General features: G+C 40.7%; 1 protein-coding gene and 1 pseudogene across 3 annotated transcripts in view; one reads left to right on the top strand and one right to left on the bottom strand.

Moving 5' to 3' along the window:
- Nucleotides 1-25,124, bottom strand: part of SH3GLB1 (SH3 domain containing GRB2 like, endophilin B1) — an 89,121-nt gene that overhangs the window by 9,365 nt on the left and 54,632 nt on the right. The window contains exons 6-9 of one of the 3 annotated variants that reach the window (XM_089668897.1): nucleotides 22,253-22,342; nucleotides 17,305-17,328; nucleotides 10,704-10,793; nucleotides 6,132-6,232 (exon numbers count right to left, since the gene is read on the bottom strand). In XM_089668897.1, coding sequence (XP_089525023.1) covers nucleotides 6,132-6,232; nucleotides 10,704-10,793; nucleotides 17,305-17,328; nucleotides 22,253-22,342 — 305 coding nt within the window. The remainder of the gene's footprint in view (nucleotides 1-6,131; nucleotides 6,233-10,703; nucleotides 10,794-17,304; nucleotides 17,329-22,252; nucleotides 22,343-25,124) is intronic. The other 2 variants (XM_089668898.1, XM_089668899.1) reach the window with 2 other exon arrangements.
- On the top strand, nucleotides 4,494-4,656 carry LOC149469610 (U2 spliceosomal RNA; annotated as a pseudogene).

The following is a 25,124-nucleotide window of genomic DNA, read 5'->3' as shown; positions in this document are numbered from 1 at the left end:
CCCGTACTTTTACCGTTCTTTCTGCTAGGAAACTTGAGAAAGTCCATGGCATCCAAAAAGCATCCTTCAGGTCAAAAGCAGTTTTAGACCAGCTAGTGATAGTGAATTAGAATCACTTGCAGAATTGAGCAATAGTGTTTAGTGGAGAAATTCGTCATCAGACACTGAAAGTGACAACAGCGACGATTCTGCGTTTGAGCTCAGTGATGTGCGAACTTGGTGCTCTATTTTAAATTTCAGTGTTTTTGGTTTGATTACATTATTGAATTAACTTTATTATTTTTTATAATTATTTATATTATAATTTATGATCTTGTGTTTCAAACTTTAACTTACCCGGGATGTTTACTAGACCCTTGTTTGGACAGATTTAAGTAATTCCTTAGAATTACAGGCCTACAATATAAAACAACAAATTTACATGCAAAACAATGTGCCGCTTTGACATTCAAAAATATTGACATAATATTGAATATCAGACAAATAATTGTCGGGTTTTTTTGCATGCTAGTCTCATATGAAAAGTAAGGAGGTTTACTAAAGTTACGAAAATTCTTGTATGACCGAATAAAACTTTGAAAGTGATGTAATGTAATGTATTTGTATTGTATTTTCAGACAAAAACTGTACTGATTAAACAAAAATCGTACGATCTAGAGAAAAAAATTTTGTACCTGTAACTTCTAATTAATTTCGGGTAAAAGCTGTGTACTAATGATCAGATTATCGTACGATTACTTTGAAAGCGGTATATTTCATACGTTTTTCTGATTGTGTGTACTAGGCTTTAGGTCCTGCTGCTGCCAGCCAAATCCAGTGAGGAGGGAGAAGGGGGCATGGCCTAGCTCAACTGCAATAGCTGTGTCTGTGAACACACACAGCCCTGCTCGGGAGCATACCTGCATGGGTGCCTCCATAGTGCACGACTTCCTACTTGGGCTCCTGCTGGAAGAAGGAATGGGTGGCAGCAGCAAGGGACCACTAAAGAAGAGGTAAGGGATCGGCTCCGTGCAATATCAGTGCACAAAACAGGTAAGCAGAACATCTTTTTTTTAATTTTTAATAAACAAATGCTTTTCGAATAGCTTTAAATAGGCCATAAAGCTTAAGTTTCTTGACCAGTACCTGGTGAATCAGCCAAAATTTGAGCCACTTCAACTATACACACTTAAGTAAAGGATACCTGAACCCAGAAACAAAAATGTAATATATGCTGCAGTTTACCAGTCCTTAGATGTAGTCGCTGCATTCATTTTCATTTAGGGCCAAGAACATTTTCAGAAAGTACAGAAAATACCTGTCTGCTCTTGCCAGACATTAGTGTCCTCATCACTTCCATTGATGTGAACGGACAGCAATGTTATCTTCCCTTTGTAATCTACTAATCTCAACTTCACCATGTAGTGGAGATGAATAGAGGCAGACATGTTTGAAGTCCAGCCTGGGCGGCAACCATGTTCCCATAGTGAGCAAAGCTATCAGACTGGAAATGGTATTTACAGGAACACGAAATGAAAGTGAATGGAAACAAGCTTGAAAAAAAAAAACAAAAAACAAATGCATCCACCACATCTAAGGACAGGTCAGTTGATACATTTTTGTTTATTGGAACTGGATAAGCTCTAAAAGCCTGCATACATGTAGCCTACAGGAAATTAACTGCATTGTAAGCCTATCACTTTTCAAATGAAGTATAATGAATCTGAAGGAAAACACATTCAAGTCCCATGATGTCCAATTATGATAGTTTTTTAGGTCACTCACATTTGTACAGCATGCACTCTTGGGTTATCATATCCTGCTGTGTGTGTGAAAGGAGAATTAGAGTTAACCACTTGCCCTCCAGAGGACTTACCCCCCTTCCTGACCAGGCCATTTTTTGCGTTACTTTAACTGACAATTGCGTGGTCATGCAACGTTGCACCTACATTAAATTTAAGTCCTTTTTTTACCCACAAATTGAGCTTTCTTTCAATGGTACTTGATTGCCTGTGTGGTTTTTATTTTTTGCACTATAAACAAAAAACAGCGACAATTTTGAGAATTTAAAAAAAAAAAAAATCAAATTGCGTCATAAATTTAGGGCAAATGTATTCTGCGACATGTCTTTGCTCAAAAAAGAAATCCCAATACATGTAAATTAATTGGTTTATGTGAAAGTTATAGCGTTTACAAATGGTGGTATATATACTGGATTTTTTTTTTTTTTTTTTTTACTAGTAATGACGGCGATCAGCGACTTATAGCGAGACTGCGGCGGGCATTCTGACACTGGGGGGAACTGACCTGGTATCACTGACATCCCCAGTGACACCAATACAGTGATCAGTGCGAATAAAAAGCACTGACACTGTACTAATGGCACTGGGCAGGAAGGGGTTAATATGTGGGGCGATCAAAGGGTTAACTGTGTGGTGTTTCACAGTATGTGGTGTTTGTGATTTCCACTGTAAGCACACTGCTTTGTATGGCTCAGCTATTCAGAGCCATACAAAGTAGTGTGCTGGAACTGACAGGGGAGAGAACTGTATTGTTTACATACAGTCCTCTCCCCCCTTGGTAATACTCAGGAACCACCGGGTGCTGGCGAGTAATCACCAGCCGGGACTCAGACAGCCAAGGCAGTGAATGGTGGCGCGCACAGCTCACGCACGCCCCCTACCCAGAACTCCAAAATCACGTGTATATATGTGATTTTGCACACCCCTGCCGCTCAGTAGAAGAATTTCTGCTATAGGGCGGCAGGAAAACTGTTAAAGTAAAATATCCAGTAAACAGAATATGCACACTTGGGGGGGCTATTAAATCAGAGAGTGCATACTGCTATCCACAGGACACACTCAACGGGGTTAATTTACTAAAGGCAAACATACTGTGCACTGCAAGTGCGGTTGTTCCAGAGCTTAGTAAATGAGGTAAAGATTCTCTTTGCAAAGAATACCCAATCACATACAAAGAAAATAAAAAAACAGCACTTTTGCTTGCACATGATTGGATAGAAATCAGCAGAACTTCCCTTCATTTCAGAGCTTCCCCTCTGAAGTTGCTCTAGATCTGTGCCATTAGGAAATCAACCCCAATGACTCATACATTAAAGGACACGTTGTGGATGTGGAACCTATAGTGTCTGTTGGGGTGTTCTCTGCACAATGTAGAGAATGATCAGTGGATAGTACAGCTCAGTCACATGACTGACAATGGATTACTTCGACTAAAGCATATAAATAAGCGAGCGCCTTCCAAATAGCAGCAGCTGTACACCAAAGGCACCATATAAGAAACGCGTCAGAGTCAGGCTGCAGCTGTTTGACGCTAATACCGCCGGCACCACGAGGGGTCCCGGCGGCAACTTTATATCAGGTCAGTACTTCTATTTTATTTTACTCCATACATTGTACTTTTTGTCTATATGTGGGAATAAATACACCCGTAGACATATTGCACTATTGGCCTCCTTTGTTTTTTTCTGAGCTCCTGCGGGAGCCAGGTTTATTTGGAGAGTGTTGATCATCTAAGGAGAAGGCCGATCGCAAGGTGTTGGATAAAGAAGGGGACCTGACCAGATCTGACCAGACCCTAGTTGAGGCATTGGAGGTCTCTATGTTATAGAAAAGCGCACAAAGGTTGCGCATCTGGTGAGTGCGTAATCTGTACCCCCATTGTTTCACCGTGCACACAGTCTGTGTCGTCTGGAGAGCCATAGATCGGTTGAGATCTTGTTCACATCCTCACGCTGGACTTACCTTTGGATACAACAATCCTTCCTCACGTCCTATTAGCCACAATATAGTGGCGTATATCTGTATGCACAGTGTCACCTTATACTTTTGCATGAGTTTGTACATGTATATACACTTTTGTCTATTTGTGTTTTAGCGCTGCACCTTTTTGTATATTAATGGATTACTTCGATTCCACTGCACACAGTGAGCTTCTCAGTGTACAAATGGAAGCTTCAGCAAGTCAAAGCCCACCTCATTTCCCGCCTGGAAAACATCCAGCATTATGTAGTCCTTTCCTTCCTAAACTGACTAACTTGCCCCACCTTTCATTCATTGGATTTACATCATTTTTCAACACACAGAAACTCATCACACTTGGGTGTTACCTAGGGCAGTATTCATGCAAATGCATCTTGCCTGGGAATGCCAACACCTCCAGACTGATAGCCATCAATGAGTTCTGATATTTGCATAACCCCTCCCTAGAGATAGCCTACTGTTTGTATCAGAGTGGAATGCTCTTGAGAAGAGTACTGGGGCAGGGTGCTGTAATATTTTTAGGGCCAATTTATACCACTGCATTGATCTAAGTTTTAGCGCAGCTGTAATACACAGATCAACAGTATGACATCTGAAAAACAATTTCTAATGTGTCCTAATCACACCATAATACTGCGTTGCACCAAAATGCAACATGTATGCAGTTTAGTGTAATGCAGCGGATGTCAACGCAATGCACAGGCTACCCTGTGAAAATGTAGTACGCTTTAACGTGCTTCTCGGCCTTTTGGCGAAGATCAAGTGTAGCATCTGTTCTTATCAGTGTTCAGTAGGGGTGCTCCACGGTCATTCTAAACTTGTGAGGATGACTGTTTGTATAGTACCCCTGCTGGTATGATGAGGGTCCTGATGGCTATTACGGGGGGGAACAGAAACCGTGGTGCCCGCGAGTAGAAGCTGGGGCTCGGGAGTAATTCCCCTTTGGAACGTCAGAGGGACCCAGTACCTCCTGATTTAGACGGATCTACCTTGTCTGGCCAGGGGTCGGGAAGGCAGAAAGTCCGCCAACCAGTGCCCCCTGAGTAGTCGCCTCAGGGGTGCCACTAGTAGCACCTGGGTGTGGGACCCCACTGTGTGAAAATGGCACATGGTCACTGTGTTTCCACATTTCCTGCACAGCGCCCTTAGGAACAGGCTTTTTGGCTAGGACCAGGGCAATTTTTGCTACAGGCCTCAGGGCCTGGTCTGTGCACTATTTGGCACGACCACTTTTTTATTTTTTATTTAATTTATTGCACCTCCCATGTTTTGTCACTTTTTCTTTACTTATGTGTGTGTTTTCCTCACAGGATGGAGGGTGTGGGTCCTCGGGCCTGCCCTGAAGTCTAGGGGGAGGATGTGTGGCCTTTTGGTCCTTTCCTCCCGTCCCTAGGGGGTTTTCTCTTCGGGAGAGCCCCCTGACCAAGTACTGGGTGTCTGGCTTCGGCTGGACACAAGGAACGGTGGTCCACCAGGCCTTTTGGCCAAGAGGAGCAAATGGGAACCTTGTCCCTGTCAGGAGCTTTGTGCCCCGGGGGATCAGGGTAGTGGTCCATCCCCTTCAGGGGAAGGACAAAGCACACCCCTAAGTGCACTTTTTCATGTGGTATTTTGACCTTGCACATTTTTTGTGAACACTTACGGGTTTTTCGTTATCTGCACGTTTGCGGACTGGAAAAAAAAAAGAAAAAGTACACTTTAACGTGCACTAAAATGCATGTCATTGGACGTCAAAATAAATGTCAACGAACATCAGCGCACGACTAAAATGGATGAAAATGTATATCCATTTTCCATATATTTTAGAAAAAGTCAGTGGGAATTGGCCCTTAGGAAAAAAACTACATAGCACCCTGCAGGCCCCTCCTACCAGCCATGATATACTTGCATACAACCACAGAGGCCAGTGATAATCACTGGAACTAAACTAAGATAGAAAAAGAGAAATAAAAAGTTTTCTTTAAATTTAATTAGCATGTTAGCTCTCATTTGTTGCTGCTAGGCTGCACATATGACAGTGCTGTGCAAATGTTTTAGGCACTTTCAAAAATCATAATAGTATTTTTTATATATCAGTTAGGCTACAAGGTGCATAAACAGAGAAAAACCTGAATCAAATTGATATTTGGTGTGTCCACGCTTTGCATTTAAAGATCGCATCGATTCTCCCAGGTGCACTTGCACTCAGTTAGCCTTCATTCACTTTAGCCTCCTGCATCTGTTTCATTTAAATGCAGAAGAAAATGAAACAAAGATGAACTTTACATTTCCCAGAACAAAATCTCCTGCATTTAAATGACTTTACACACATTCAAAGTATCTAACCTGCCCCTTTTCTAAAGTACAACCAAAAAAAATGCCATTTCTTACCTGCCAAGTTGCTTCTGAAGGTCCAGCATATACTGATAACACTGTGCAAAATAGGTCATCTGGGCTTCCACAAAGTCATTCAGACAACGCAGATGATGTGCCTTTGGAATAAATTAAATCCAAATGAAATTAATACCTAGTGCTTCATTACGCATATATGAATTACTACACCTTGAAAGAACATGTTCTGCTAAATTTCTCTTCCCCTGCTGATGTTGTTTGGCTGCATGTCGGAAAATCTCTCAGCCAACAAGCCAGGGAAAGATTAAAAATGGAACCTTCACTAACTGGATTTTTAGAGCAAGACTGTGAAGGTAAATTTCACCTTCCAGGATCATTAAAGCAAACCTGTTACACTGGCAGTAGTTTTAAGCAAGCACTAACTTGAACTTAAAAAAAAAAAAAAAAACAAAACACACTACACCTCACTTTTCCTGCTGCAAGAGCTGCTGAAGACCATTCTGTTCACGAGCACTGGTTCCCCCAAAGTCCTCTGGGGAAATTAACACTTTTGAGAATGTCTCCTAGGTTCTCCACAGCTCTCAACGGTTCCTCCTGCTAACCTCAACATCATCACCATCTCCAGTTGTGAGCCGCGGAGAACCCAGGAGATCACCTTCAGGTCTGCTTGTTTCCCAGCAAACTTCAAGGACTAATTCTAAGCAAATCTACTTGAGCTCCTGTCATCAGGACAGGAAGTGAAGATCCAGAGAATGGTATTTTAAATAAAAAGCCAACCCTTCCCACTTTAACCAAGACAAAGAAAAGTTCTGACTTGAGTTACACTTTAATAATTGTGAAGCTTTTATTTTAAACCAGGATAAGCCAAAATCATTAAAATGCGGGCTTATAAAGCAAATAAATATCGCCTAACATAAAAATGTATAATGTCCCAGTTCCAAACATAAAGTTAAAGTGTTGCAACTGTCATCCACTTCACATGTATCACATCAGAAGCCATGGAAGTAAGATAGTGAACACTCAGCTGAAGCTTAGAATCCACAATTTTACAGAGGTCAGGTCTCAATCATAAATCTTGTATAGACTTGTCTTTGTCATCCACTGCAAGTTCAGAGTTACAGTTGGCTTGTCTTGTACCCACTACAGATAAGGATGCTGCTTTATCCTTCTACATGGACCTGGTTATACCCTGTACCCATTAGAGAGAGAGAAGATCAGCAGGGAATAGATGCCACACACTGTTGTGTACTTGCCTCTAATTAGACCGACTCCATGTGCTTGAGTGTGTTTCTAATACCATCAAAAATCCAGTGTCAAAAGTTAAAAGGAGGCCTAACAGTGTGAATACCGTTCAGATAGAGCTTGTACCATACACCAAACCATTCTTTGTGTGGTTTACAAATTTTATTTATTTTTTTTATAAAATCTGTTTGAAGTTTTACAAATTACAAATGATTGTATGCCGATAACCATCAAAAAAGAAAAACTAAAACCACAAAAGCATTGTTTAGTATCTATAAATCCAGCTTGCCTGACATGTTTCGACATAATATATGTCATCAGGGGCTGTGCTGATCCCTCAACCCCAGAAGATGACTGGATGTTTAAAAAGGTATTGAAAGTGCACTCACATGCACATGGATTCGATCTAATTACAGGCAAGTACATAGCAATGAGTGTTGTCTATTCCCTGTTGGAATACCATTATTTATAATGAGTACATGGTATAAATGCAGCCTATTGAGGAGGATAAAGGGGCACCCTTATCTGCAGTGGGTAAAGGGTGAGCTGGCTGTAACTCTGAAGTTACACCAAGCTATGATGAACAACATTCATACATCTTTTATGGACTTAACACTGAGAACTGATTTCTGTAACACTGTGGGGTCCAAGATTCTGGTGAGTGTTCCTCATCTTACTTTCACATGCATCTTAGACACTATTTATATTCAGAAACAAATTAGAACAGGGACAGTAGAAGTTCTATGTAAAGCAATATTTACTCTCGCTTAAATTGCTGCATTTTTTATGATTTAATTATTGAGAACAGTATATCCTATGATGCATGTTGGTTGCTAACTGAACTTAGATAGCACAGACTTTTTTCTGTCTATACCAGAAGGAACTTAAAGCCTTCCTATCACTGAAAAAGGCTGCAGTTCCACACTGTAGAATATCAAGAGAATGTAGCAGCCAAAGGATGTCAGATCTTATGATGTCAGCACCAACGTGGAAACATAAAACTCTTATTTAAGTTACAACAGGTAAACCAAAGGGAGGTGCTGGAGGCTATGAAATAATGACTTGGAAACTTCAGAAAAAACTCCAAATCACCACTTTTATGGAAAATATTATAATGCACAGCAGATGTCACAGATACAAACTTTGGAGGCACAAATGTATATAGATGCATACCTACTCTCTCCAAAAACCATTCCAGTGGTCATTAATAATATATTCACATAATAGTAAATTTATATTAGAAGCAATCAGAAATTCATCAGAAGCTGTTCGCAGACTTGAAGTCAGATTGAGGTGGCAGGAATCAAGATATACACTATATTGCCAAAAGTATTGGGACGCCTGCCTTTATACACACATGAACTTTAATTTACACCGCAGTGATAGTCCATAGGGTTCAATATTGAGTTGGCCCACCTTATGCAGCTATAAACAGCTTCAACTCTTCTGGGAAGGCTGTCCACAAGGTTTAGGAATGTGTCTATGGGAATGTTTGACCATTCTTCCAGAAGCGCATTTGTCAGCTCAGGCACTGATGTCGGACAAGAAGGCCTGGCTCGCAGTCTCCACTCTACTTCATCCCAAAGGTGTTCTATTGGGTTGAGGACAGGACTCTGTACAGGCCAGTCAAGTTCCTCCACCTCAAACTCGCTCATCCATGTCTTTATGGTCCTTGCTTTGTGCACTGCTGTGCAGTTATGTTGGGACAGGAAGGGGCCATCCGCAAACTGTTCCCACAAAGTTGGGAGCACGAAATTGTCCAAAAAGTCTTGGTATGCTGATGCCTCAAAGTTCCCTTCACTGGAACTAAGGGGCCAAGCCCAACCCCTGAAAAACAACCCCACACCATAATCCCTCCCTCCACCAAGCTTTACACTTGGCACAATGTAGTCAGGCAAGAACGGTTCACACATGCGAATTGGATGCCTTTACAACTGACATGTGAAGGAATATTGCTTTTTTATTGTGGCTGTTCACATGTCCAGTGAAGCCAGAGTGCAGATTCAGTGCAAAAAAAAAAAAAAAAGAGTCCCGTCAGTTTTCTGAGCAGTGAGGTCTGGTTTAGGTGCGAATGCAGGCTCACTGACTTCTATGGGAACTCTTCTGAATCGCACATGTTATCAGTTGTGAACAGACTTTGAGTTTCAGCACAGTTTTCTCCCCCCTTCCTCTCCACCTCATCAGATGTACCTAGCAAAGGCCGGCCATGCATGGGTCGATTTTCGAGCAACTTTTCATTCGAAAATCAAGCCTAAGAATAATCGTCTGATTTTTGCTGTTAGTGGGGCAATGGCACCGGCCGATTTTCGTGCTTCTTCCCCGTTTCGTTTATTGGGCATGCTGGAAAATTTGTGAAAAACAACAGATTTTCTAAATCACTGGTGGCACCATCGGATTACAGAAGGAACGAAGTTTTCGATTCTCGATCGCAAAATTGTTCGGAATTCAACCCATGTATGGCCTGCTAAAGAATCCTGTTCTGCCTTACATCAGAAAGCCAAACGATTCCTGAACTGCTAAATAAAATTTACAACTGTGATAACAATCCTGTCCTGAACTGCTCCTGAGACGCTGAACAACCACTTTGCAATGCACACTCAAACCGGACCTTCCAATCCACGCCAGTGTGAATCCAGCCTAAAGCTGCTCTCTGGCTTTTAGCGACATTTAAATAGTTTTTGGGCCAGTTTGTGGTCCAATTACTTTTACTACAAGATGCAGTGGCTGGCAGCATTGTATAAACTGTATGTAGCCTTAGCCGTCTTCCCCGCAGTGGGATGGGAACTTCCCATCCCACACCTGGAACAAAATTTACTTGGGCTGAGCTGTGCTTTTTACAGGGAGATCTGTATTCTATGAATGATTGCAAAGCTTCCTTCTGATTGGCGGAAGGGTGATGCAAGTGGATGGCTTTGCAATCTCCGCCTCAGCCAAAGGAAGCTTTGTATTCATTCACAGAATACTAAGCTTCCTGTGAAAGGCTGAGTGCAGCTCAGACCCACTCAGTTTTGTTCTAGGTGATTGATGGGAAATCCCCATCACACTGTGGGAACACAGCACTGTATGTAGTGAAAGCTACATACAGTTTATACAGCACTCCCAGCCTCTGCATCTCTCACTGAAGGTTCATTTGGGCAAGCTTGTGGTCCAAATGAACTATATAAACTTCACCAAAAGCTGGATATCAGCTTTAATAGTACTTGGCCACATACTTATTACTGCAACAATCCTGTAGTATATTGTATGAAAATATGAGTCAGCAAAATCAATTACATTGAAAAACGGGCAGCTACAGTCAACTGCAAACCTATATGAGCCAACAGGTTAGATCATTTGAACCTATTACCACTGTCCATGTCTGTAACTTACATGTGTACTGCTTATGCCTTCTAGAAGTAATCTAGTAATCTCAGCTTGGCGGTCAAATTCACTTTGTGTTATCCGGAGTTCCTGTTCAGCCTGGGAAGAGAGAATAGCAATGATGAATGGCCTTCACTGTGTACATTTCCAGAGACAGTCAGCTTGAGTAATCAATAGTGCACAGTATTCTATTACTGGATGTGCTCCGCTTGTTAGTCTGCACAGAAGGTAATGACCCATGTGCTGCTTTCACCAGCCACAGTTCACTGACTCAAATGCAGCTTGCACATGTAGTTTTTACCAAGAAGAGTAAACACAAGAGCTCCTAAGTTGTGTTCTTTCCCTGAAATGCTGAACTGAGGTTTTATTTCAAGTGACTTACTTCATTTAGCCAATATACGAACCACATAAATACACATTAACGCTTCAGCTTCCAAGTAACTTAAATAGCTGCTACTGCCGACCATTAAACAATAAAAAATGTTCACTTGTGATCACGCAATGCATCCTATCCCAAGCACATTTCACAATACAGGAAAGGGACTGTTAAAAACCTTACTGACTAAACTTCTGCTGAAAAACGGTTAAGCATGAGCTTCATTTCTGTGAGATGAATCGATACATCTTCAAGAAATTTACATAAGCAACTTATATCCATAAACAAAGGACTGCTTGGAAAGCTAGAAACATTGAGGGCCTATTCAGACCTTTGTGTCCTGGTATTGCATTATTGGCGCACTGTTAGGATAGCCCATTCAAATGACCGCTTATTGTGTATGGCAGTGTTTCTCAATCTTTTTTCAGTCAAGGCACCCTTTAAAATTATGGATAATCTCGAGGCACCTGTGACGGGAGTCACTTTGGGTGGGGGGCCCATGGAACCCAGCTCAGCTCCCCATATCCCTATTATGTGTAAGTCACCCTGTGCCTGTTAGGGGTACAGGGTGATCTGTCCTAATGTTGGGGTGGGAGGTTGTGGATTGTTTAATGCCATGTGGTTGCATCCCATTGTTCTATTGTGTGTCTTGCTTGGGAGCAAACTATTATGGGATATATGTTTTTATGTGTATTAGTTTAGTGGGGGGTGTCTCCAGCAGCTCTCCCTCCTGATGGGACTGTCTGCTGATGTGAAGTTTGAATACCTGTGTGTCTCTTGTTGCCAAGTGTAGATTGCCTCTCCATGTCTCATTATGCAGGAAGGGGGGATTGCCCCGAGTGTATAAAAAGCCATAATTCTTTATTTTCAAATAAAGAATTCCATATTCAGACAGACTGGTGTTGTCTAGTCTTGTTTGGTCGGCTGTGGTGTCTGTGGTCGGTGTTTGGACGGGGAAGCGGTATTATAACGGAAGTACCCAAGCGCAGACTGGGTCGGTTCCATTACAGCACCCTTTAAAATTCTACTCTCAAGGCACCCCAATCTAAAATGTAAAAAACTATTCTACACACATCCAGTGCACCCAACATTAGAGATGATTTATTCTCCCAAAGCAAATACATCTTTGCATACTGGTACCGACTAGTATTCCAGTGTGTCATTTTCTCTCCCTCACTCTGCTAATCTTACCCCAGTGCTGACTGAGAGGGATAGGGGAGGGCCAAACAAGTATGGCGTGCATGCACCCGACGTCCTCCTTAACAACTGATGATGTAATTGGTTGTTAGGATGCTTGCAGCTAGAAGGTCATAAAAGTGCACAATGAAAACCTGTGGCTTTGTGTACTAAAAAGCAGGATTGCTACACCTGCTGGCTTGTATACAATTTTTGGGCATTATGCTAAGGCACCCATGAAGAAGCCTAAAGGCACCCTGGTTGAGAAAGGCTGGTATATGGATAGCATATCATAAAACATATAGGGACCAAATCATACAAACTAAAAAGATCAGGGTAAAAAGAAAAGTGGGACTCGCCCACATTAGCCAATCAGAATTTTCGTTGATTTTCCTCATATAATGAAGATGTTTCCGGATTCCTATTGGTAGCAACTTCACTATTGATCTAAATCTGTTTTCTCCAATTTTTATAAAAAAGAAAAACAGACTTTACAACCAATGCTACAGCAGTATATTATACTGAAGCAAAATAGAAGGATTCAACAATGTACAGTAAAGACCTTCAGAGATTAAGAAAGGTTTTGCCTCTAAAGAAGGGAATTACCCCTAAATCGTGTCCATTCCTCATTAAATATATATACACCCATCCAAGAAACATCTGTAGTATTCTAGACCATTTTAGCAAAGATTTCTGTTACAGAAAGAACTGACAAAGTAGTATATGTCTGGATTTTGAAAAAATAACTGAATAACCATTTTGTCAAGTGTCCGGTTATTTGAAAACAAGTGTCTCAAGCATGTGAGTATCTAGCATCAGTGGTCAATCTCATTGATATAGAGGGCCTCAAGTACTGCCCCTGATATCACCAAAAGGACTGCACATAATATACAATGAAAGTAACACTACAGAAACCTGTCAAAGACAGCACACATGCAACACGAGATGGTCAGAGAGTACATGCATGCTGAAAGAAATACTCGGAGACTGCAGACATGACGCTGCAGATGGTCAGAGACTGTAGATAAGCTACAACAGATAGAGACCACGCAGGACTAAACACGCTAAAGAATTTATTGGAGACCAAGAATATGCTGCGGGGGACAGTCAGAAACTGGAAATATTACACGTGTCTGCTAGAGATCACAGCTTTTACAGTACCTTTACAAATTGATGCTTACATGGTTTTTGCTCCCTATATGCCTCTTAAAAGATGACTTGTGCCACATCTGATATTTCTCTCAACAGGAGCCATCATAAAAACAAAAATAAAAAAAGATTTTGACAGCACAGAAAAGTTTAAACAAACTAAACAAAACTACTTAAATACTGAAATCCAGTCTAAAGAATATTATTCTTCAATGGCTGAGCTGAAGCCTAGGCAGAGTCTCTTAGGGCCACAAAACAAGTACCACAGGGCTGCATGTTGGGCACAAAAGGTCTCAATGATCTGTGTTACGCAGATCAGTCTCATTTCATTTTTTTATTCCACTAAATCTGATGTGTTTACATATATAAAAGCACACTTCAGGTGTTTTACAGAGCAACCAGACATAACTTAGTACTGATCAAATACAAGTTTTAAAGATGTAAGCTACTTGGCTCTTTGGCTTAGTTTTAATTGTAGTTTCTGTAAATCCTTGCCATTGTAAAAGAGCAGGTAAATGCATAGCTTTATAAATTAGGAATGGTTAGTAATAAGAGCATGTAACCCTTGTGGGGGTAAATGTGTGCTTTTTAGCCATGTACTATAAAGCCTATGTCCTGACCAAACTATTTGTTTGAACTATCGGTTCCCTTAATTTGTGGTACCCTAACAAAAGAAATCTGTTGGGCTTATTAATGAGAACAAACAGAATTCTCCCTTATTACCTTTAATAATCCTATAATTCAGTCTTACCCAAATGTGTCTCACCGATAATTTATGTTGAAAGGATGGCCAAGTAGTCAAACAACACTGCTGACACTCTCCACCTACAGTATAGGATGTTACCTCCAAAGCAAGTCATATTGGATGGACCCCAAAACAGGTTTAAAAGTTCCCATGGTCATGGGTGTGCTCTATACACAAAGCCTGGCTCTGACTGATCTTAGCTAAACCCCACCATTTCTAATGACCCATTCATAAATCATCTATGCCTAGTACAAGCGCTCAATGTTATGTCAAATGCTAAGGGAAGTTCCATTGGTTTGACTTTATGGCTTCACCTGATTATATACAAGCTGTTTCTACTTAATATCCCTCAGGGGTGTGGATTAAATCCTTCCCTCTCTCCACTCCACCCTACCTGGTCTACTTTGCCTTGTCCTAATGATCCTCCTCCTCCACCCTGCTCACTTTACATTTTTGGCAGTTGAGTACTTTTTTTTTTTTTTTTTTTCTCTATTGGGTTTACCTTTACAGGTTGTACCTAAGCTTACTTTATTACACAAATCTATACCCAATCCCCCTTTCAGTAACTAGGGGTATTGTCAGTAAGCAGGTGACCAGTTTTATATCAATACTCAAAACTACATTTTGTATTAACCGTTGACAGATTGTAACTCATGTATTATGTGGTACGTTTCTGACAGACAGCATTCCAAGCTACCATCCATATGACTTCTATATCTTTCCCTTTACTCATTTCATATGGTTGTATGTTGACCATCACCCCCTTCTTTGCATACTTGGAAAAAAAAAATGTAAGAGCGAAACTCAAGTCTGAGTGGATGGGAATTAGCTCAAAACAGTATTTATTGCAGGTTGGAGGTACTCTGTTAATTCTCCTATCACATAATGTGCTGAATGACAGTGGACTTTCTCTAGAGGTGAACTACTTGAAATTTAAACTTGCAAAGCAAATCCTGGGTCGCTTTTCAAAACATTACAATTGTACGTATATTCTTCAATTACGCTATAGCAAAATTGCAATTTGCAACCCTAAATTCTGAAACCTACAAAAATCACCTCTCAGGGTACCAAACTATACTGCAAACGGCCAACTCATCACATCATTTAGAAAACAATAATGAAATATTCAATAATTGTAACTTCATGTTGTGCATTGCTACTCAATACCTTACAAAACGAAAAAGCAGATATCAAAAGGTGAATAGTCAGAAAACAATTTAACTATGTCTAGTAATATGGGTGTGATCCTTTACTGTCACACACACCCATGTAACTAGACAAAATAAGGCTAGTGCTGTCATGCCAGTGGGCATAATTCTGTATACTTGCAAATCTGTGCTTTCATTTCTGGTGGATAAAATCAAGCATTGTTTCAGCCCTTATTTTAAAGTAGAAACTTTCTGCTGTTCCAATGTCTAGCTACAGTATATGCAGGGTTTATCAGAATAATAAAAAATTGACGATGGAAAAACGGTGTAAGCTCCAGGGATCTTTGCAAGCAGTGGATTGCTATGCATCTGAAAAAACCCCACAGATATAAAAATGATCCAGCATTAAAGACCTCTACTTTTTAAAGGGAAAAATCTCTTTAAACAGTAAAGTAAGCAGAAGTAAATACCACACCTGTTACCTATTCAAGTTTTCAAAAGTATAAGTCATGCCTAAGAGCAAACAACAGACGTTACTTGATATTACAATCGTTAGCCAGAATAGCCTCTGGTACGCGCATCTCTGATACTGGTTTCACATTGCTAGTAAGGGCTGAGATGAGCCCACACGCTCAGACATTTCCCATTGTAACAGCACCATAGTGGACAGAAAGGACCACTCTTGAAAGAGATGGGCAGGTGAATTGACCTTGGTGTTTAAAGGGATAGTTCACCTTTATCAAAAAGCTGCCTATGCAGATAAGGGGTGTCTGTAGATAAACTGTGTAGCTTTAACTAAAGTTGAATAATGCCCTTGTGATAGGTATAGGCCATTTACATACCACTTGAAGCCTGACTGGAAAACTGCCAGGGCGTTGTTTGGTGAGTCCTAGTCATTCCTGCCACCCTCCACCATAACAGGAGTGAGCTCTCAGATGCTGAATTCAGAGCTACTGCATCAGGGGAGAGAAAAGGCATGTGAGGGGGTTTGATTCAAAGAAGGAGCTCACTCCTGTGATTGTGGCGGTGAGCAGAAATGGCTAGGCCTCACTTAGTAACATCCTAGCAACATCCTGGAAGTATTCCAGTCAGGCTTCATGAGGTACATAAATGGCCTACTCCTGTAGCAAGGGTATTATGCAACTTTAGTCAAAGACACACAGTTGTTATTATCCACAGACACCCCTTCCCCTAACTGCATAGGCAGGTTTCTGCTAAATGTGAACACTTTATGTGAAACCCTAAGCTCCAAAGTAAAAGCAGTTTCAGAGATTTCAACACAGCAGGGTTTCCTGCAAAATAAGGCTAATAGTAGGCAGCCTCTGGTGCCCCCCATAAGGGCAGACACTTTCTTTCCATTAATTTTAAAATGGTTGACCAGTTAAAGTATATCTAAAGCCAAAACTTTTATTCCATTTTGTATAGAGTAGGAGAGTTAAAACCACAGTTTTTTGCCATATGTATATCCTTAGCAAAATTTCGCTTCACTCTCTGAATGCTGAATGATAGTGGACTTTCTCTGTCCTGTAGACTCAACATGAAGGGAAACGACATCCTTCCAAAGTGAGGGAAATACCTTCTTAGACAGTTGTCACAGGAACAAGTGTCCTCATTGGAAGAGTTCCCCTCTTTCTGTTCTGGTGACAACTCCGAATTGTGGATTTACCTTCATTTTCATTACTGGTGACATTGGTGATCAGGACTGTAATTAGTGAGATTCCCCCTAACAGAGACAAAGGTAGCAATAAAAAGACAAGTGTTTCTAACCCCTACCACTTTCTCAAAAGTTAAACAAAGTTTTGCCTCAAAAGTACTGTTATGAACTACAAACAGATCATGCAGATTATCATGGCGAGGTTTTCAAGAAATTTCAGGCAAAAATGACAAGCAAGTGGCTTCTGATAGGTCTTCATAATCAGACTTTAGGTTGATAGAAAGCAATTTGATTCTTATTTTCACAGTGGTACTGGTGTAAAAAACAGTTATCACATGTGGTCACCTCTGACACGTACTCACCCTTGTCACCTCCTCAGTCCACATCTGATGAGCATTAAAATACAACAAACAAATTACAATTATCTACATGCCAAGGAAGACACTACTCCACGCTATTCCATATAGTTTCCAAGGAATTTGCTTTTCCACAATCTAGATGTATAAAAATGCAGATGGTATTCAATAATTATTTGACCCCATCCCCACAAAAACACATAGGACAGAGAGGTATATGACTAGGACATTTCCTCAACAGGATAGGGTTTATGTGAATCTCCATCCAAAACAGTCTGGAACAGTGGGGAAGGGTGAGAACCTCTCCAGTTTTAATTGCGGTCTGTGCCCTTGTTGGGGAGGAATTCCTCTCTGATGACCACGCAGGATGTGAGGATACTTACTCAACAGAGGTACTGAAAGCAATTAAAATCAGACTTAATCTATAATCCTTCCCCACTCAAAGCAAAACTAAAGAAAATGTTTAGCTGGAGTTTCACTTTAGGGTTTGGCTAAGGCATAGGTAGGATAGGCTTGGTGTTAGGTTTACATTTTGTGACTGGGTTAGGATCACATAGGTTAGGATATGCAAAGCTGTGGTAGTTTAACTCAAAAAGTTGGCAGGACTTCTGCTTTCAAACTAATTGAAAGGCAGTACAATGCACAAAACCACTGAACATCTGATTGTCGAGAGATCACTATGAACTCCACATGTCCAAATTTACCCAACAACACGAACTGATCTTTTTGTAGGCTGTGGAAAAATACAAAGACGCTTATAAACATCAACTACATCGATAAGAACAGATAAGTACACCATTGCAGCATGAGAGGGAATAGGGGGAAACTATAGTTCAGCTGGCATTCAGACTAACTGCCCATCAACAACCAGCAGAGGTTCAGTGGCATATGTCCAAAGGGGAAAGTGGCAGATCCCTAAAGAAGATGAATAATATCATACTTTTTTTTTTTTAAGAAGTAAAGCCAAAGCTTCTCCTATGGATCCCAGGAGTGCAGTTCATTCTGCACCCGTGACCTGTTTTCAGCTGACAGCAGGCTAAAGCCTGCTGTTGGCTGATGTCACAGAGGCGGTGCAAGCTGGGGAAAGATTGCAACCATATGGTCAGGATCCATCCAGGAGCCTAGATCAGCACCTGGCTCAGGCTGCTGAAAGTCAGAGCCAGCAGCTGCTAAGAGAGGTGAGAGAACTGAGCAATCAGTGGTATTAGATCGCTCCGTTCTCAAACTTAGAGCCAGTGTGGGACCAAAGCAGCATCAGATCGATGCTGCATCCACCTAGGTAAGCATGAGTTTAAAAAAATTAAATATAATAAAAATCCCATACTTCTCTTTTAAATTACTCCCCCCCCCCTTCCTTAAATGGTCAAAAGAATAACAAAATAATAAATCTAAGTCATATAAATTCTAATACTTGTTGTTTGGGTTCTTACTATCCCCATTTACCTCATCACATGCATACGACAAGCTTTTGTGAGAAGATTAGGATAGTAAAAGATTTCTTTCAAGATGAGTTTACAGTATATTTAAAGATATTCATGTGCAAATAACCAAAGCAAAGAGATTATATAGAACAGTACTTGTTTAGGTTCCATGGTAAGCTCATATGGGAGAATAAGAGTCTCATTATACTGTCGTTAGTGCTGGAATCTAAATGTAAGCACTTGATTAGCCTGGTCTATTTATTAAACTAAGTACTTAGAGTACAGAATGTTTAGACATTCAAGACCTCTTGTATGAAGTGTCTGAATAACATCAGTCTTTTTCTCTTAGCAACCAGTCAGTGTATCCCTTACGTGCTCTAACCTGCCCTAGCAACAGGAAAGAAAAAAGTCAATTAGTTTCTAGGAGGGAATTGGAAACGGATTATAGTATAATAGGATTTTAGACTTAAGGAAAAATCTATTTCTTGGAGTACATTATGGGACACAGCAGGAGTATTCAGGTACATTGGGTTATGCTGCTCCCTTCAGGGGATTGAACACTGGCTAAACAAAGCTGTAAATCCAGTTTGGTATAATCTCTCCCACTCCCAGCATGCCTCAATTTTGTTAGCAAGCAGTAGTAGTTAATCTTAAACAGAGAGGAGGGACTTGTGTCCAAGAAAAGGATTTTATGGTAAGTTAAAAATCCTAATTTTCCTCAACCATACATTATGGGACACAGGATGAGTATTCAGGCACATTTTGACATCCAAAAGCAGTCCAACTAAGGGATGGGTAACAGAGCATGAAAAGCCAATAGGCTCACAAAAGCCAACAGGTTAACAGAGGTGGTTCAACAGAGCCACCTGAAAAACCTTACAACTGAAGGCCTAAACCTCCACCCGGTAAAATTTAACAAACGTATGGACAGAAGACCAGGTGGAAGCCCTGCAAATCTGAGAAAAAGATGCCTGATGCTGAAAAGTCCTCGGAGCACCAACTGATCTAGTTGAGTCAGCTTTAGCCAGGAAAGGGGAAACCTTGCCCTTGAGGTCATAAGCTTGAATGATAAAATCCACCTAGCAATAGGCTGACAATTCAGAAACTCATCTCATGGTGATGAGAAAGGCAATCTTGTGAATAAGGATAGACCAAGGAGGATCACCAATCGGTTCAAAGGGTGGTCTTTAAAGAGCCATGAACACCAGGCTAATTTCCCATGGTTTCACTGCGAATGTACATGAAGAACAAGGAGAACGAGACCTTATACTATAGATGGGGAGGCAAAAAAATAAAAACTGAAAATTGACCCATGATGGTACTTAAGGCCAGATCAGACTGGAGAAAAGGCGTTTCTTCTCTCAGAAGAGAGAAGACATTTGTTCTCCTAGGACACTAGAAAAAAAACTGAGCCATGCGGGGGGTGGGAGGGGTAATACTGGGCTGCAAACTTCTGAAGGCAGCAGCATAAGCCAATGTACTTAAATACTCATTCTGTTCTGTAATGTATGATTAAAAAATATGTTGGTGCTCAAATCAAATAATGCTGCTGCAACATTAAGATATTAGCATTATCTTACAAAAAAAGCTCAAACTGACCTCTGACTGGCTGTTGTTGAGTCTCACTACTGCTCTTTGCACTATAAGCCAAATTAATTAAAATAAATTCAGTGTACTAATTTTAAGACATCTATCACAATACAAACATTACAAACCTGTAACAATATGAACAGACTGCACATATATTATCTATAAAAATGAATATCAGTTGTGTATTCTCTTGCTGTGGAGAAAACAAAATATACTTACAGGGTGACTAAACCTAAAACACAAGTTGACCTTTATTACAAACCACTAAAAGCACACACCTAACAGAAGCTCCAAATGTTTTAAAGAACATGATATTTAAGGCTGGTCATAAACAGACTGCAAGACAAGCACTGGTTTTAATTTCAAGCATCACTAGTTATAAATCAGGATGTGTTGCTGGCAGTTGCTGGCGCTCATCTTATAAAATGTCTTTGCCATTTGTTGAAAAATCTCCCTACAGATACAAAAGGAAAGTTTCATGCAGTTCACCATAAGTGAGGAATGCGGCAATTTTCCGCAGAGATACTTGCTTGTTTATTACCACTTTTAAAGTCTCTAAATATTTGCTGTATATATGAGGGCAACATAAGTCACGCTTTTTCTCTACTAGGCTCCAAGTCTTTTCAGGTTGGAAAGAGGCAACCTGTAGGAATTGTGATTACTGGGCAGTAAAATACTTTCCCCAGCATCAAAGGTTTCACCTAAAATGGAACTTTCAGCAGGGAATAAAATGCACCAATCATACAGATTGTATGTGTATATGTTGCAGCCTTTTAGTTTTTATTTTTTGGTATTCCCTGGCCTTTAGGCCCACCAGCCAGATGGCATTACAACAAAATGGTTGCTGATCCTGTTCTGTTTTCCCTCAATCTTGATCCTCAATCTTCTAAGCAGTAAGTGTGTATACCTCAGAGTGATACTAGTGCCTTTGATCCACTCTTACCATAAGGCTAGGTTCACATCTGTGAGGGTGGTGCAGCTGTGGATCCGCACGAGCATCCGTGCAGCTGCACTACCCGCACAGAAAAATGCAGACCGGCGGGTGCCATTAGTTCTACTGGCACGCTGCCCGCACTGGAAAATGCAACCGTACTGGGAACCGGGGTTCCCGTGTGGGCTGCGTTTTCCAAAGAAGTGCAGGGACATCTTCCCTGCGTGTCACGAGCACAGGCATGGGAGTCCATTCAAATGAATGGGCTCTCGTGCCCTTGCAAAACGCGGCCCGCACCGCTGCATAGATGTGAACCGGGGGTCAAGCTTCATCCATAGCTGCCAAGTAAACAGGTAAATGGCCTTATCCAAGCCTACCAGTTAAATCCAATGACCGCCTGGTATTGGCATCATGTAGTAGTGACATGTCAATCTCTCCTCCTAACTTTATTTCAACTAAGAAGATGGTGAAAGGATTAATGGGAGCTCTATTATGCCACACCTTATGATGTTTTTGTATGTTTATTCAGCATTGAAGATGACATTCTAGTTATTCAAGAGGCTCTGTATCAAAGGAATGTTTTATATTTATACGTCTAACTTCCCTTGTAAAATGATAGCATTAGCGAAGCAAAGTGTTAATTTTTTTTGTATTCTTTTACAAAGATACTTTTATTTACCAAGACATTACAAACTAACAGTAACAAATGAACGTAACTACTAAATACTGAAGTGTTTTAATAAATAAGCCCCACTTGTGTTTTAGCTTTAGGAATCCTTCAATTCTGTAAAACTCTGCTCAGTAGATTCTGTTATCAATAAACTGCCGGAATGGCACAGAATATAAATAAATATTGGTTATTTAAATTTCCCAGTCAGAATGATACAACAAAAAATACAACCAATTATCAAAGGCTACTGTTCCAGAGCAGAAAGAACAAAGTAGAATATTTTCACAATGCAAGAGAAACCACGGTACATTAAAATGAGGTGAGAATGGGAGGCCAACGAACCTTCAGCCACTTTACATGCAACACGCCGAGCATGTAAGACAAATTTACCATAAAGCTGGCATCCCGTTCAGGCTCAGCTGCGTTTAATTGCTTAAGTGCACACATACAAAGACAAAAATAAACTGTCAACAGGCAGAGAGGAAAGATCTGTTTAATGCACAAGCTGCAGAGAGGCTTTATAAAATGCCACATCACAAAACTAAGCTAGAAAGCTTTAATTAACTTCCACAGATTGCAATGTTGTCATTTCAAAATCACCCAGCTTTTAGTTCAAAACTAAATTAAGATCACTTCACTGCACTTTCTACTCTCTGTTCAGTATCTTGTATATGGCTCAATTTAACATGAGGATCTATATCCCCACTAAGTGAAAGCTTCTATTTCCGTTCAACACAGTTTAGGAACACCTGTTCTGGTCATAGCACTTAACACCAATAGCTACTGTATGGATTGTAATTATATAGCATTTCTCTTAATACATGTCATGTGGCCAAGGACAATGCAAACAAAGAAGAGAATTCACCCAGCTGTTTTTTATTTATTTATTTATTTTTTTTAAAGCTCAACTCCAGGGAAAGAAAACGCTACCCCTGCAGTAGGCTCCCCTTGAACTGCAAGGGTTAAATGCCCATTTTCTCCCAGAACACCCTTAAAAATACTTGCTTTATCCCTTGCTCCTTCAAGCTCCTACTCTCCATGACCAGCTGTCCTGCACTGTAATAATGACACCATTGAGGGGTGTCCCACCCGCCCACAACCCAAAACGTCAGAGAAGAGGAGAGCACCAGCTACCGTTGGCACCCTTGGCAGAAATGGACATTTACCTCTTGCAGCGTGGAAGCCACATGGCAAGGGTGATTTCTATTTCCATTTCCCTAGAGTTAAGCTGTACTTTAAAGAGAATTGGAGACTCCTCCACATTTGGTACAATGATTGAAAAGAGGATTTCAGTTTTTCATGCAAAATGGCCTTATTTTTTCACCTTCTGCCATTGTAGGTTTTATCAAAACTGAGATCTCCAACTTACAGGGCCACCTACTGGAAACATCTGGTATTACAGTTCCTGTCCGGTACTTGTAAAGGTATTACTGCTTGGCTGATGCCTAGGCACAGCCAGTCAATCGGCAGCTCTGCCTGAACACTCATCCTCTGATGTATCGGAGTCTATTTTGAAAACTGATCATGTGAGCAACACTGGAAGGATCTAGTAGCAGGGTTTTGTTCACAAAAGATTTTTTAGATTTCATTTTGTTCACAAAAAGTATTTAAAACGTTATAGGTGTTCTTTAATCAGGTTTCATGAATATAATGTCATTTTAATGGTGTATTCTTCAGTTGTCTAACCTACTTACAAAAGACAAGGTTCACAAGCCAAGCAGGGAAAGACAAAATGTATGTTCAGTTATAAGATTGCAGTGAAAATTACACTGCAATTACGTGTTTCTGAGGAGTCAAACTCCCTGTAAAGTACACAAAAAATATTTCACTGCTTGACCATCAAGGTGAAAGGCTGACCGAAGAAATGGCAGCTATGTACAGACAATTATTAGTAAGAAGGGTGCTAGATCTTCAAATTTAGATGGCTATAGGAAATACACATCGTAAACTAGATAATATATAATTATAAACACTAACTGTTATAAGCACTTAGCAACTACTGTAGGTTGATCAGTATAGCAGATTTCACTTAGCAACCATAAAGTTAAAATAAGCCTGTACTAATGTTAACATTAAAACAAGTCAGCAAAGCAGAGACTATAAATTGCCTGTATGGATCTTTGTCTTTATGAAAGCTTCTGAGCTACTCCAGCGCCCTCACATCCCTGTTGCACATACAGTATCTTAGAATATTTGGCCCGCTTAGAGCTTTATTAACCACTAGCACCCCATAAAGCAATGCAAGAGCAATGCAAGAGGCCCTCATTACCGTGTAGGATGCCAGGGCAGAACAAAACTTTTGGAAAATGTAAACTTGAGTTTGGGGGTTACCTGCGCAAACACAAGAAGCTTTGGAGACATGTACATAGGTAAAAGAGGGTATGGTAGTCCCTTTTCTGGAATGCAGTTTTTTTTGCAAACTTTGGAATGTTTCACATTTACATTATGCATATTAGTCAGTATCTGCTCCAAAAGAAAGCTATGTTCACTGAAGTGACTTCACAGCAAGGCCTCATTGACACGGGTGTACCATGCAAAGGGCCATCTATGCCAGAACAGGAGTGTCGTGTAGCCATGTACAGGCAGCCTGTTAAAAAATCAGTGACAGGCAGACCTACGTGGATCTCCAAGCGCATCCCCGAGTGTACATCAATGCGGGACCGATGCATGGCTATACAGCTGGAAATGCCCTTGGAATGTGTGCAGCAATCCACCGGTCATCGATTCTAACAGGCTGCCTGCCTGGAACACCTGAGCCTCCTATGTGGGTAGAAGCCAAACAATACGGCAGTGGGAATAAGCCCTAAATAAATAGTACTGCAGATTCTGAAAACATTCTAAGACATCAGATAACAGTTTGATGTGGTTGTATAATCCAACTATGTCTAGATGCCTGTGTACACAGCTTGAAGCATAAATATGAATGCTTGGTTTGCCCCAATCATTTGTGTCTACGCTGTGGAGTGGCGAGGAGGACCAGAGGCCAGGAGCAGAGTCTGTAGGGGAAATACTTATTACTGCTGTTGGTCTTTTAGTGTTTGCTCAGTCCCCAAACCCGTAAAAGTATATCTAAAGCCTTTTTTCAAGTTTTAGTCAGGAATTGTTAAAACACCAGTTTGTTTGTTTTTTCTTTTGCTGTGCCTCATTCAGGAAATGTTGAAGCGGAGCTCCACCCAAAAGGGGAAGTTCTGCTTTAAGGACTGCTCCCCCGCTC

This window comes from Staurois parvus, unplaced genomic scaffold, assembly GCF_062004578.1.
Source record: "Staurois parvus isolate SC_StPar_1 unplaced genomic scaffold, SC_StPar_1.0 ptg000066l, whole genome shotgun sequence".
In the NCBI taxonomy this organism is placed as follows: Eukaryota; Metazoa; Chordata; class Amphibia; order Anura; family Ranidae; genus Staurois; species Staurois parvus.
Note: the sequence above shows the minus strand (reverse complement) of the source record. Positions and strands in the feature narration are given on the sequence as shown.